Genomic DNA, 15,356 nt, shown 5'->3' with positions numbered 1-15,356 from the left:
ATTTCTAAGTAGGCCATGCCCTCAGGAGTTGACTAATAAGGACAACACAGAACTGGACACAGATCTACACCTCATGTGTTAAACTGATTAACTTTCCAAAACCAACACTCATGCCTGTCACATGAACATACTGCATAAATAGATAGATAGATAGATAGATAGATAGATAGATAGATAGATAGATACTTTATTGATCCTCAAGGGGAAATTTAAGGGTCTCAGTAGCATACAGATATAACACACAACATGCACTTACAGCAGAAATGGTAAACATAAGTATAAGTATAAACATATAACTAAACTCCACTGTACAATAAAGACAGTAGAAGATAAGAAAGATAAGAAGACTAACAAAACTAAATACTAAATACACTATATAAGTTAAATTAGGAAAGTCCAATGTGCTTGAGGGTGAGGGCGCTTGTAGTGACAGGGCCGGGACTGGTGAGGTGCTAAAGGGAGTGAGTGTCTTGGTGAAGGTGCAAACAGTAGTCCAACCATAGTCCTTAGTTATGTGTGCCTTGCAAGGTGCTCAAGAGAGTGAGTGTCATGGTGAAGGTGCAAAAAGTAGTCCAACATTAGTCCAACAGTGCAAGAGTAAGGTCTAGAGACCAGCATAAATAATATAGACAAATAGGAGAGTAAAGTATAATGTAGACAAGGTAAAATAGAAAACTATTTCAGTGCAAGAACAGGTTGAGGTAATAGGGTTATAGCCAATACGAGAACAAAATATAATTTTCATCCCGAGAAGATATATTTTTTTTTCAGACTGGGTTCAAATATGATCCTGATCTTCAACACTAGAAAGACCATTAGTGTGACTTCCATTGACAGTAACCTGGGTATAACCACTTCCCATAATAAGATTGAGAATGTGTTACCCTCACTTGTACAGCAGAGGGCAGCAACCACCCATGGCCTCACATGAGTGACGCTGCCTGAAACCTTAACACTGCCAACAGTCCACAGTAGTTTCACATTCAGTTTAACTTTTCTTAAGTGATGACATTTGATCACCACCTCTGACACAGAGATTATGTCATGGTTTGTCTGTTTGCAGGATTATGCAAAAGTGGTCCGATTTTTAGGAACCTTGGGGGAAAGCTGTAGCATCTGGCAAAGAAGAGCCTATTGCCTTTTGGAGATGTTCAATGGGGCAACATGGCACGTTTCAAGTTTCACTTCCGCTAACGTTGCAAGATATGGATTGCATTTGGCCTTAATGCTCTTCTATTTGTTTAAAAGTAAGCAATGTACAATTTAGGTATGGGGGGCACTAAGCTCTTTACCAAAGGCAGACAAATAGGCTGCAACTCCTCATGTGCTCTGGCAGTAGACTCCTCACAAATCCGCCTCTGGTCTGATTTAAATTCACACCAGGTGAGGGTTATATGCGTTTTAGAGTATGCTGCTATTTGTGGGCCTTGCAGGCAAGTCATCCCGATAGAGAGATACACACTGCCCTCGGCAGTGTCAAGATGGCCTGGACACTTGTAAAGTGCGGCCATGTATGAAATTGAGTGGCTTCACGAGTGACCTTAAGTCAGCGTGACTGAAATTGTTGGACCACTTATTTACTTTACCTGAGTAGCATCTCTTACCTGTCACAGTGTGGGAGAACCGGCCATTTTGCCATGACCGAGGGTCAAATCCTGAACAGTGTAAGACAAGTCACCTATAATCATCTTCCTAGGTGTATTGTCTCAACTGGGATGTGTGTGTGTATTTCTATGGATGTGTTTTGTATCAGCAAAATACAGAGAAAGAGAGAGTGTGAGTTGTTTTTAAGGGTTATTACTTGCTGTCATGCAAGTATCCCATCAGTATGGAAAACAGTGGGGAGTCCTGTGTGGGCTGTAATCAGTTACAGTGGCAGGTAGATGCAGAGTAATCATTTGCACAGATGGGGTGAAAAAAGTGGTGAAATTACCCAAAGCCTTTCATTTTGGCATTATTTAGATGCAAATATTCCCATCTGACATTTTGGTCAAACCGAGGAGTGAAATCACACCTGTGCTACAAATGCTTTCACAGTGAAAGTGAATTTGTTGGGAGAATAAAGGCTAGTTGTCATAATGTTGGATTAATGAAGGATTAATGATAATGAAGTTAGACTAGTGTAGGCTATCCAGTAGGCCTATCCTAGGCTTATTTGCATGGGGATATAAAGAGTAGCCAAATTTAGAGAATGACTAAAAATATAGTTGCCTACTGAAGCTTAGGCCTATGTCTTGTAGCCTATGTCTTTCCTTTAAAATCTTCTTTGTGAGTGACTGCTTCCAAGTCTATATTCAATGTTTGTAGCCGAATTAACCATTGAGACTAATACCAGTCCCATAGATTATACAAAATGCTGGCTGTATAACCTGTTTAATAAATGATAGTTTTTCTTTAGTCTTCAGTCTTAATTTCAAATCTAAAATTCAGAATTCATTTCGAGGGGTGCTACGGGGTAAAATAATAGCCTGTGCGCATATGATAGGTTATGTAGCCTAGGCTATGTTGCAGCAAGACTCAAATAATTCACGGACAGCCTTGGAGACACTTCTGAAAATGTTGAAACAGTATTCAAAAGCCCTTTTCTCAATAAATGACTGATTATTTGCAAACATATATTCAACAAAATTCATGACAGAGGTACTAGCTCATTTGCATATAGTTACCATGGTGACCGTGGCTTCGTCCCAATGTAATAGATGTTATGATAAGCAAAGTTTCTGGTAAGGTAATTTAGCAGAAGCATTTGCAAGATCGTAACACTACTGGACACTGACCTGTGTAATTTATATAAAGTGACGTTATACGCTACACATGATTTTTCTCACGGTCATTGGCTGATAAGTGATTTTTCACAGTGCCCGCCCAAGGTAAGCCTGGGGTTGCAGTGCTTTAAAATGACAAGTTAGCTGGGCATGCAAGTTTGACAGTTAGCCTTTAACGTCAGATAAGATATCAGCAAGACAAGTTAGCTTTTATTTTGAAGTTGATGGCCTGATGATTAAATGTGTTTTTCGATAGACAAAAACTCTTAAGATTGACGATCTACGACTAATGGAAATTAATCAAAAAAGCGGGTCTGCGGGAGTTTTCACTGAAGACGCCTTGCAGTGGTGAAAGTTGGGTAAGCTGCCTGCCTGTAACGTTATACTGGAATCCCTTAACTTAATGCATAAATATTAAAGAAAATGTACTCTTATTCAGTAATGGGACTGACCTAATTAGACTATTGCAAATACGCACTGATTTGAGTCAAAGTTACTTGATAAAGTTCCAGGTGTTGTTGTTCTCCTAGCCTACCTAACGTTACGTTACTTGCCACGATAAATAGGACTTACTAGTATCCAAACGTTGTTAGCATATGCTAAAAGGTTTTAAACGTTAAATCGTGACAAACGTTAATGCCAAGAAACTGTGAAGTTACGTTACTGTAACTTAAGTTATAGACTATCCTACGTGATAGGTGGTCACGTCACGTGCTCAATAGAAAGGCATCACTGATGTTGCTTTATTTCATTCAGTCACAACGTACTTTTTCAACGAAAATATATTAACCTGTATTGCTCAGTGCTGTTCTGTGTGCGGTCTCCTCTAACGTCTTTTTTAGTGAATAATGAATAAAGTGACCAAGAGAGTGGAGTCCATGTCTGATGTCTAATAATTGTCCATGTGTGATTGTGTTAGCACAATGCCAAGGAATGTGTAACTTGGCACATTTAGGCCACATCTCTCATGAGGATGTTTTACTGGCTTTACTAGATTTTGTTTGCATGGTGTCGAATCTAGAATGCTTAACTGCATGTCTATGTTGCAGTAGCTGTAAAGTTATTAAAATGCAAAGGAAAACAATAAGCCTTTGGAAGGCAATAACTAGTGCCAACCATACACTGATGGGGTCTATACAGTGCCATATAGCCTAATAAGGTTTTAACCTGCGTGTGCAGTTTTCAAAAGTGTTTCAAATATGCTGGGTGACATTATTTTATTTATTTTTTTCTCAGCAAGAGACTTATTGGCCTCTGTTGAACCATTAATTACAGTCATGAGCATTCATCCATTAAACCAAGTTTTCTGTGAAGTTAACTTCCTGGCTGTGTATTGCATTTAACCCCTGAAACGTCTGACTTTTTTTTTTTTTGGGGTAGTGCTTGGGCACAAAGACAAATCTGTCCATCCCCAGGGGCTGATTGGAACGTTAGGAAGATGGTGAAACAGGACACCCCCCGCCGCACCCTATCCAGGAGTTCCAAACGGAACTCCCAGATCTCCAGCCTGAAGGACCTGACTCTGTTGGACAGGACCAAGTCAGAGTCCAGAGCGGGCAGTGCCTCGGGCAGCCTCCCGGTGTTTCACCCAGGCGGAGAGGTGGGCTGGAAGGGCTTTCCTGACAGGGTGTACGTCCTCGCCGCTGCCATCTTCCAGAACACCCACGTAGTGAAGCCCGCCGCCCACCGCCTCATCAACTTTGGCAAGAAGACCAGCGGCTCCATGCCCGTGGCCAAAGACGATGTGACGCAGCGCTGTGCCTATGAGCTCGCCTTCAACGCCCTCAAATGTGAGCAAAAGTGTGTGTGTGTGTGTGTGTGTGTGTGTGTGTGTGTGTGTGTGCATACATTATGTATTTGCATTTGCATTTGGACTCTTTTATTTTTTCTCCTAGAAGTCAAGCACCCAAAAAATTGCATCCCCTCCACTCTGTATTCAAATGACGGACGATTTTAGAGGGGGAAAAACAAATAGCAAACGGATGGCTATCTGAAAATAAATGAGAATAGACAGCACAGGGGAACTGAACGGAGTGTTTGAATGGAATTGAAGACGGCTGGAAAAAGAGAAGGCATGTGGGAGGAGGAGAGGGGCCATCAGCAGGGCCACAAATCAGCTGAGCCCATAATCACTTATCTGAGGGGCCAGAAATGCTTTGGGTGCTCCGATTCACAGGAGGGTGGTCGCCCAGGCGATAAGATGTTATTAGATGATGTCAGCAGGAGGCAGGACGGACCGTTGGCAGGGGACGGTGTTTGTGTGTGTGTGTGTGTGTGGGGGGGGGGGGGTGAAGGTGTGTGTGTGTGTGTCGGGGGAAGGGTGGGGGGGGGTGATTGATTGCTCTCTCCCTATGTGAGGGGCACATGTACTGTAGGACAAGCGAGGACAGCAAGTGAGTTTGCGTTATCCATCAGTGTCATTGTGCTGGATTAACAGTAAGCCTACGTTTCCCATGATACCTTGCTTGGTTTGCTGACACTCTCAGTATTCTCGGTACAGCCCCCTCTATGCCAGACTCAACCTACTGAAAATCTCTTAGAACGTAATTGTTTTTCAGGAAAACGAACAGTGGGGTTTTTCTTTAGGTAACTCATATTTGTCATAGCTAGAGATGGTACAAATCCACTACTGCTGAACACACTAGAGAGTCTAATGAAAGTTTAATTGCATTGATCAGTATTGTGAAATGAACAAACAACAATGAATAGACTAGAATTGATCCTGGCCTGATTTTGTCTCATCGCTGTGTGCGTGCGTGCGAGCGTGCGTGCGTGCGTGCGTGCGTGTGTGTGTGTGTGTGTTCGGTGTGAGGCCCACAGATGTATATGACATGACACACCTGGGAGGGAGATTCTTAATCTCCCTATATCTGCAAGCGGCCAGTCCGTGGGTTGGATCAATATGTCTGACACATGCAAGCATACCACACACACACACACACACACACACACACACACACACACACACACACACACACACACACACACACAGACCTCGGTCAAATACCTTGCAGGCGAATGACAATGATCCAAAATCGAATTGAGGTAGATTGTGTAAAAAGCGCTTAAGTGGCAAAAACAAGGCTGGGTGAAAATGGCAGAGTATTTGTATGGATTATCTGATTATTCCCCTTATCTGCCCTGTGCCACAGGAGCGCACTCATAGGTGGGATGCAGATGCTGATGCTGATGAGGAAGTGTTTGCAACCCTCAAAATGAAAAACCATAAATCTCCCTCCAGAAATCTCTGTTTATCCCTATTGTTTCCCCTTGTCAACAATCTTTCTCTCTCTCTTTCCCTCAATCTCTCGCTTTCTCGCCATCTCTGCCTCGTTTCTACTTACTCCACTCTTTTCCAGCACCCTGTCTTTTTCCCTATTCATCCATCTTGCTCTGCTTTTCTGCAGCTTTTCCAATTTTCAGTGTTTGTATTCTCCCTTTCCCCCTTTCACCTCCTTGTCTCTCTTTTCTCTCTTCTCTCTCTCTCTCTCTCCTTCTCCCCTTTTGTCTTCATCAGATCCTGCATGTTTCTGACTACCCCATGCATTTTTCCATTCTCCATTTCTCCGCGTCTCTTGTTCTCCATCAGTTCTTTCTCACCCTCCTCCTCACCCTCTCCTCTTTTTCTCCTCTCCTTTTTTCCTTACGTATTGCCCTTGACCCTTACTGCCCTTTTGATTCCTGCTTCTCATTCCATTTACAGCCCATGTAGCCTTGGCATTTGGCGTCTCCCTCTCCACCCCTTGCACCATCACACCACACAAAATATGTTGGGCCTTTTTTCCCCTCTTTTGCTCCACACACAAACATACACACACACACACACACACACACACACACACACACACGCACACACACACACACACACGCACACACACACGCACACACACACGCACGCACGCACGCACACACACACACACACACACGTGCGCCTCCCTTTTCCAACATTAGGTAGAATTACTCAATGTAAATGAGTCCAGGTGTGAAACGTGGAGGGCACCAACTCTACTGGCAGGGATGACCTTGCAGGCAGGAGGACAATGCTGTCCCCAGGGGGGTGATAACACACACACACACACACACACACACACACACACCACACTCCCCGCTCCATCATTCCCCCAATGATCATTCGGCAGGTAATTCTCATGCCGCCCGGCGCACGCAATCAATTTGTAAGCATTGATACACTTGCGGGGGGAATTGGAAATGCCTAACGGGGCCTTGCGATCTGATCGCAGGATCGGAGCACTGCGTCGGAGAGGTTAGGGCCGGGAAACAACTGAACTCGTGACCGACGGGGCTTTTCTTGTAAAGAAAGAAATGGAAAAAAAAAACACAAATGAGGAAAGGTAGAAGAAACAGGAAAAAAAAGAGAAAAAAGACATCAAGGTGTTTTATTACCATGTTGCCCTTGAGGTAGACTAATGGTCGCTTTTGGCCGAAACACTTAAGTAAATATCAACCCTGTGTTGCAGAATAATATGTAAGCCATCTACCGCCGCCCTGATTAAAACCCGTCGCCAAGTGGGGACGTCTCCCCGGCAGTGACCTCATCCGATGATGGATGTGTAATTGGGAGGAGAGAAGGCAGAGCACACAGACCGATAAAAAGGAGAAATAGGAGCTCAGTGAAATGTATTCATCTGTCAGCGTTTTTTTTTTCTCTCTCCTCTCCTCCTCTCCTCCTCTCCTCCCCTCCCTCCCTCATTCTCTCGCTCTCCTGCGCTTTTGTTTCTCAGTGGTCATCTATCATGGGCCATTGTGTTGGAGCAGGACCTGGGCCAGGAGTGAGGACATCACCACAAAGTCCTGCTCTGCCTCGAAAAGGGCAGCGTGTGCGCTCGGGATGAGACGTTTGTGTTTGTGTGTTTGTGTGTGTGTGTGTGTGTGTGTGTGTGTGTGTGTGTGTGTGTGTGTGTGTGTGTGTGTGTGTGTGTGTGTGTGTGTGTGTGTGCGCGCACGCACTTGTGTGTTGTTGTTTTCCCACTGTTTTGTGTTATTTCTTCAACCATTTTAAAAAAGGAAAGAAGGACCCTGCGAAAAAACGAGAGGCGCAGAAGTGGGGCTAGATATATAGATAGAGATGTGGGGGGGGGGGGGGGGCATTGAATATGGGAAAAGAGCTGAGAGCGTCCTGTGGTGATTTTGATAAATCCCTCTCCAGGTGTGTTGATCGTTACAGATGAGTGAGGTTCAATCGCTCATCCATTAGCGTGGCCAGACATCGTGTTTTTTGCCCCCTCTGTCATAAAAATATGCTGAGGAGGTGTGAAGAACGTCCTCCATAAACTTGATCAATTCTTTGCTCTCTCTAACTCTCTCTCTCTCTCTCTCTCTCTCTCTCTCTCTCTCTCTCTTCCCTCGTTTTAACTCCACGTTTACCTCCCTCTCTACCTGAGCTGGCTGGCTGGGCGCCAGGACCCCATGGGATTTCATGGAGGAGAAACCAAATGACCGTGTGCAGTGATGCTGAGAGCGTTTGTCCGACCCCCCGCTCCTCACCCCACCCAAAGTCCAGACTGCACACTGACTCCGTAATGCAATCGCGACCAGTTCTACCTCAGCAATTATAAAGCTAATAATGACCACAGTGTTGGCGTTAATGACTGTGAGCAGACTGGCTGGATAGCAAAGCCCAGCGCCATCTATCATTAATGCTAGTCAGTGGGAGGGGGGGGGGGCAGTTGCTCCTCACTCAAGGACACTATTGAAAGATGGTCTTCCGTGAGGTTATGTCGTATGCTTGTATTTTGTTTATATAGGTCTATGTCTATTTGTCTATATGCATAGTTATATTAACCAAGGCTACCAAGGCTAAAGGTGGCACTTTACACACTACGGTTTACCTGTGATGCTGACAGGAAAATGTTGTGATGTTGTGATGACCATGGAAATCACTCTGTAGTCATCCGCCTGTGATGGACAGGTGGGGAGATCCCGTGTGTCACTCAAGATTATGGGCTAATCTGCTCAATTCAGACACCAAGGTTTTTGGATGGCCTTCAATCTCTCACACACACACACACACACACACACACACACACACACACACATACACACTTACACACTTTCTCTCTCAGTCACACACACAAGCGTACCCCCTAACCTACACACATTTCATTTTGGCATTTGCAGAGAGACCCAATTTCATATTTTTGCTAGAGTAGACACAAGCTGCAAATATGTGTGCATCTGAATATTGGCTGAAGGCATCCTCCTTAATGCCGAATATTGAGTGAATTCCCTGGACAAAAATCTTGGAAGGTCTGAGGGATTGGCATCCTTAAATCCTGCCTAGATAAAATGGATTTGGCACTTTCTTTTTTTCTGTCATTCTACTTTTTTTTTACCCTCACCTCCTTCAATGTTCATACATAAAAATGCAGTTTTCTGTGCAGTGTTTGAGAGGGTGTTGGGCTCTTGAGGGAACCTGCTGTTCTGGCACACAGATGTTCTCTTTATGATAGCTGCCCAGAGGAAATCTGATTCCAAGGTTGAGGTTTTGATGGTGAAATGCATTGCAATCTTCTGTCCGTGTGTAGTATATCAGATTGGATAGCTATTCGGATCAGGTATGCAGCAAGTTTTGATTTATGTGCACACATTCTGCCTTTGTGAATCCCTGTGTTTGTACGTTGTGAATGCTAGTCTCTGCCACCTCATAAAATATCAGACACATCATAAAATAGGGCGTGTTTAAAATTGATTAACATTTCATAGTGTCCGGCCAGAGTTTAGTGGATGTTAAAGTACTGTAATTAAGATTCTCTTCCTGCATAGAAATCCTCCCTCATAAAGGATTACCTGCGCCGCTTTCAAAAGTGTCCCCCATAATCCCGACTCCCATTATTCGATATGGATTAAATTCCTGATTAATTTGCCTTCATTAAAGGGCCTGGTCCTGGCGGACTCGGCTGAGGCATGTGCTTTAAATGAACCTGTCTGGGTTTCTCTGGCCATATAATTGAATGTAGTGATTTCTGTGATAAGAGTAATTATTTCCATGAAAGCAGAGTGATTGGAATTTTATCTAAAGGTGGCCACCGTCCGCCCACCCACCCGCCTTCTGTCCCAACCCACACACACACACACCCGGTCAGGATGACTAGCTGACCTTTGACCCCAGAGTTATGAGGAGCCCATATTAGAGATGAGTAAGGTCACAGGGACCTCCGTCTAATAAGATTTACCTTTCGCGTGGTATCATGATGAGGCCAGAACTTAACTGCCTTGTTTCTCTCCACCCCCATAGATCAAGAGCTGCTGGAGGACATCATGATTGACAGCTGCTTTTACCTCTCTCAGCCAATGGTGAGTGCCAAGCCAACACGACGGCCAGTGAGTTTTGTCACACAAAACAAAATTGGACTTTCTTTCATACAAAAGATATGCACAGAAATACTGAATCAGACTTACTGTGTTTTTCAATTGCATAAAATATCCCTGTAGCTTGACTGGCTCAACCAGGGACTCAGACACCAAGGTCGTAGGCTTAATACCAAAGGGAATGTTACACACATACAAATGAACATGTATTTCTGGAAAGCACTGTAACTTTGTACAAAAGTTGCGATAAACGTTTTTTTCCCCCCTAAATGTGATTCAGTTGCAGTTGTATTAAATAGCAACATAGCGATAGCATGTACAGAGTGTGGTGAGCACAATTAGCAACCCCGGCATCACACTGCTCGATGCTGAGCAGGAGGCGAGCGCCTCGACTCAGCGGGGTTGGTGGGTAGCAGCGAAGTTAATCACAAACCCCACATTGTAATTTGCCGTCCTGCAGGAATCAACCCTCATCCATCATTAGCAATTCTGCCCGTGTTTTTTGGCCAACCCTACCTCCGCGGCAGCACCACCTGAACGTCCACTTAGATAGCGTCGGACGTTGAAGGTGGAAAACAGAATGAGTTTAGGTTTTAATGCTTTGTGCGCCACTGACAGCCAATGGATGATGTTAATGAGGACGCGGGTATGCCAGACGCCATCCTGTACCCTCTGTGTTTGGCCTTGTGTGTGTGTGCGTGCGTGTGTGTGCGTGTGTATGTGTGTGTGTGTGTGTGCGCGCATATGTGTGTGTCTGTGTGTGGCACCCTTCGCTCTAATCACCTGACAGCACAGACCCTGGGTTGGTGTGGGAGCGGCTGGCCTTAGTGTGGACGGAATGTAAACACAGACGTTGCCATTGTTGACTGCTGGTCCTCTGAGTTGTAGCCTTGAACTCCCACTAAAGTGCCTGTGCTGCATGTTTCTGTACAGCGCTGTGCCCAGACAACTTGTAAAACGGAGGCATTTGGCATTCTTTAAATGAAGTACTTTGGGTGAAGTATTAATGAATTATAATCTAACAGTTACTTATATTTGCATCATTTTAATTGGTTTTAAATGCCTTCCTCGTTGGCTCTTATTAGACATGAGGGACATTAAAGATATTTCACGGTAATGTACTGTTGATACTCTGGCAGAGTAGAGATGCATGTAGCATTCTTAAACAGGAGGCCTACCAAAGACACAAGTCTGTGCAAACATGCATACAACACACACACACACACACACACACTCACACACACCCACACACACACACACTCACACAGTGTCCACACACAAGCATGCACTGTAGAGGCATGCAGAGTCTGGACACACAGAAACACACACCAGTGTGCATGCCTGCACACAGTCACACACACACACACACACACACTCACAGAGCGAGCGTAAAATATGGCCGCAGTGAAGGATGAATGGGCGCTGCGCTGGCGACTTGGCAGGTCGTTATTCTGCATCCTGAGAGAGAGAGACCATAAACTCTAGACACAATGAACCGCTCTTTAGAACTCACTTTGCCCCTGCACCTCCACCCACGCCATCTATAAAGTTCAACCTTGATAAAGAGGGGAGAGAGAGAGAGAGAGAAGAGGGGAGAGAGAGAGAAGAGGGGAGAGAGAGAGAGAAGATGGGAGAGAGAGAGAAGCAGAGAGAAGAAGCAAGAGATAGAGGATATAAGAGAAAAAATGTAATAGAAAGGGAGGATAGAGGGTGGGAGGGAGGGAGACAAGGTTAGGGAGGTAGGGTGTTAAAAAAGACTACTTGCTTGTAAAACAAAGGCCTTCGCTGAGTGGAACATGTGTGAAGTAAATTGGGGCTTCAATCTCAGTCAAGCAGAAAATGAGAATTAGGACCAAAAAAAAAAGGCCTTTCCTAACAGCACGACAGTGGAACATGCATGTGTGGCCTGCCGACATGTCAATTAACATGCTGAGACACACAATTGACGCCCGAGCGCTCTTAACTTCAAATCTGTGTAAGCGCTTGACCCCGTGGGCTGTCCCCATGGTAACCCTTCCCTTCCCGAGCAACATGCGGCAGCAGGGGGCGATCTGGTTTCCTCGGACACCGTCCCACATGGGATGCTGTTGCCGGGCGACGGCCAGTGGGAAAAGAACTTCGGGGCCCCAGGTTCCAACCTTGGCAGAGGACGAAAAGAAAAAAAAAAACAGAAAAACAGGGGGAATGGGAGACGGGGGAGAAGAGGAAGGGAAGCCATCCACTATTCCTAGCGCATAACCCAGACCCCACCACTCCCTGTTTCCATATAGGAAAACTGGTGGGGAAAGTCAGGAAAATCAGCGTGCTGCATCAGCTAGCATTAGACCTGTGGTGATGCCATGGAAGTGTGTGTGTGTACTGAGCAGCACCATCTGTTGGTAATGCCCCCCTCCCCTCTCTCTCTCTCTCTCTCTCTCTCTCTCTCTCTCTCTCCCTCTCCCTCTCTCTCTCTTTCTCTCTCTCTCTTTCTGTCTGTCTGCCTGGAGAAGTGGCAGCCATGGCTGAGCAGGAGGAAGGAGGGTCGGTTGGGAGGAAAGGGAAGTTGTGCGTCGGCGGTCGCAGACATTAACGCCCTCCTCCTGAGTTTAATTAAGAGAGAGTATGTGGGTTGTGGCAGGATGCCTTCCAAATGGTTGTGTGTGTGTGTGTGTGTGTTTGTGTTGTTGTTAGTGTTTGTGTGCATGTTTGTGTGTGCCTTTTTGTCTGTATGTATGTAATTACAATGCAAGTGCATGTGTGTATTTGTGAAAGCGAGAAAAAATTGTATTTGTGCGAATTTGCGTTCATATGTGCACAACCATACCTGTGTGTGTGTGTGTGTGTGTGTGTGTGTGTGTGTGTGTGTGTGTGTGTGTGTGTGTGTGTGTGTGTGTGTGTGTGTGTGTGTGTGCGCGTGTGTGTGTGCATGCGTCTCTATTTGTATATTAACACACCATGCGTGTGTTGATATTTGTGTTTGTGTGTTTGAAAGAAAAAAAAGACAGTGTATACTGCTTGTGTGTGTGTGTGTGTGTGTGTATGTGTGTGTGTGTTGATGTGCATGTCAATGGGTTCGTGTGTGTGTGTTCGCTTGTGCACATGGGCGTTGCCACACGCGGAGGCCATATCTTGCATGGGAAGGAGCTATGTCTCCCTCGCTGCTGACAGATTTGCCATCCATCAGCCTGGCACTTGATCAATACAGCACAACACATGATCACCCATGCACCGCCTCCTGATGTCTCACTCCGTCAACTGATGAGGGCGTTCTAACAGATGGCGGTCGATGATCATTAGCCCTGGAAGGGCTGCAATATAACAAAGACTGATACAGACGTTATGACATTAGATTATTACAATGTTATTGGAGGAGCATCTATTAATTATGGATATTGATAATGCTTTGCGGGGTGGACAAATCTGGTGGTAAAATCTATGGTTGTGACATTGTTCTTTTGCTCTTTCCCTCTCCTCTCCTCTCTCTCTGTCTTTCTGTTTCTCTCTGTCTTTCTCTCTCTCCTGTTCACTCTTGTTCTGTCTTGTACACCTCGGTATTCGCACCCTCGTCACCTCTTCTGCACCTCTCCCCATCATCTCTCATTCCCCATCACCTCTCTGCACTATCTCCTTCACTCCTCCTCCATTTCTCTGTCTTATCACACCCTTCCTTCATGTCATTTTTATCTCTTTCTATCTGCCCATCGCTTTTTTTCTCCCACTTCTCTCTATCTCTCTCCCTTCTCTTTTTCTCTCTCTCTCTCTCTCTCTCTCTTTCTCTCTTTCTCTTTCTCTCTCTAGCCGGATGACTTGATGAGTCTGGTGGCTGTCATGCTCTATGACTTCCAGGACAGGAAGTTCCTTCCCCGCGAGCGGCCAGCCAATCAGAGGGAAGAGCCCAAGCCGGAGGTCAGGGAGGTGGAGAAGTGCCTGCTCAAGTAGGTGCAGCATGCTCCTGACTGCCACTGTGCACTAAGCCACAACCAATATGAAGGATGTTGTATTATGAGATGTGTTACTATTACAAAAGAAGATGTGCCAAATGGGGCTTTTTAAAGTGAATGCATTGTTCACCTCAGGGGTGTTATATGTGTTGTGTCTGACCACAGCTTAAGAGAACATCTAAGATAATATCAAGGCTTTGTTCAAGGAAGGTGAAACCATTTCATGGCTGGGCACGAATCACATTGATCAAAAAGCTTTATCTTACATGTAATCAAGGCATGGTCAGAAGTCTTTTACTGCATATGTGTTTCAGTGAAAACATGTGAAGCGTTTCCTTTCTTTTCCCTTGAAGAACCCCTTTTGGAAAAATATTCAGTGCAACTTTCAGCCAGTGGATTTATACTGGCCATCCCATTATGGCATCAGCACCAAACACATCCACAGCCATGTTACGTAAGGGATAATGTATAGAACGCCGGTCATTATGGAGAAAATAAGTCCCGACAGGGCGAACCGGACCCCGACGCGCCAGCGGAGGGGTCTTGTTTCGCCCTGAAGGGACTTATTTTCCCATAATGACCGGCGTTCTATACATTATCCCGCTTATTATACGGCTACTTGCCAAAACGAAAAAATAAACTCCATGATATGTCTCTTTACACTTATTTGTTACCGTTTCGTCGTGGCTTTTGCTGAGAAACAAATAGTTCGCAACACACGCTGAACTTGAATCAAACATTCTTTAGAACACAGCTGATCAACCGTCTGCTTTCACTTTTGAATGAAGTTCCAAGCGCAAACTCCGTTGCCATTGACAGCGGTCATTCTTGTTTTCAGAGGTCCTTTCCCAAGAAATAATGACCGCTAGAACTTTCGGAAATCCCATTCAAGTCAATGGAGCATTCTACTTGCATTGTGAAGAGCCGTATAATAATACAGTTTATTACACGCCTCTTCACAATGCTAGTAGAACGCACCATTGACTTGAATGGGATTTCCCAACGTTCTACTGTAAAATATTTTCATGTAATTACCGCTGCAAACATATAATTACCGCTGTCAATGGCAACAGGTTTTGTGCTGCTGATTTAAGTTTTTCATATCACTCCGCAAGTAGTCCGGTCACATCTTGCATTGGAACTTCATTCAAAAGTGAAAGCAGACTGTTGATCAGCTGTGTTCTAAAGAATGTTTGATTCAAGTTCAGCGTGTGTTGCGAACTATTTGTTTCTCAGCAAAAGCCACGACGAAACGGTAACAAATAAGTGTAAAGAGACATATCGTGGAGTTTATTTTTTCGTTTGGGCAAGTAGCCGTATAATAAGCGGGATAATGTATAGA

The 15,356-nt window shown here is 44.8% G+C and overlaps 1 protein-coding gene across 1 annotated transcript in view; it reads left to right on the top strand.

Moving 5' to 3' along the window:
* The first annotated feature begins 4,203 nt into the window (after positions 1-4,203).
* LOC143132938 (putative methyltransferase NSUN7) overlaps positions 4,204-15,356 on the top strand; it is a 31,079-nt gene continuing 19,926 nt past the window's right edge. Inside the window, exons 1-3 of the mRNA XM_076292766.1 lie at positions 4,204-4,555; positions 10,021-10,079; positions 13,872-14,008. Of these exons, the coding sequence (XP_076148881.1) occupies positions 4,204-4,555; positions 10,021-10,079; positions 13,872-14,008 (548 nt within the window). The remainder of the gene's footprint in view (positions 4,556-10,020; positions 10,080-13,871; positions 14,009-15,356) is intronic.

The sequence above is a fragment of the Alosa pseudoharengus genome, unplaced genomic scaffold (assembly GCF_046254945.1).
Source record: "Alosa pseudoharengus isolate Yale_2024_CS ecotype anadromous, Long Island Sound unplaced genomic scaffold, YU_APseudo_1.1 YU_APseudo_1.1_scf_19, whole genome shotgun sequence".
NCBI classification, from domain to species: domain Eukaryota; kingdom Metazoa; phylum Chordata; class Actinopteri; order Clupeiformes; family Clupeidae; genus Alosa; species Alosa pseudoharengus.
Note: the sequence above shows the minus strand (reverse complement) of the source record. Positions and strands in the feature narration are given on the sequence as shown.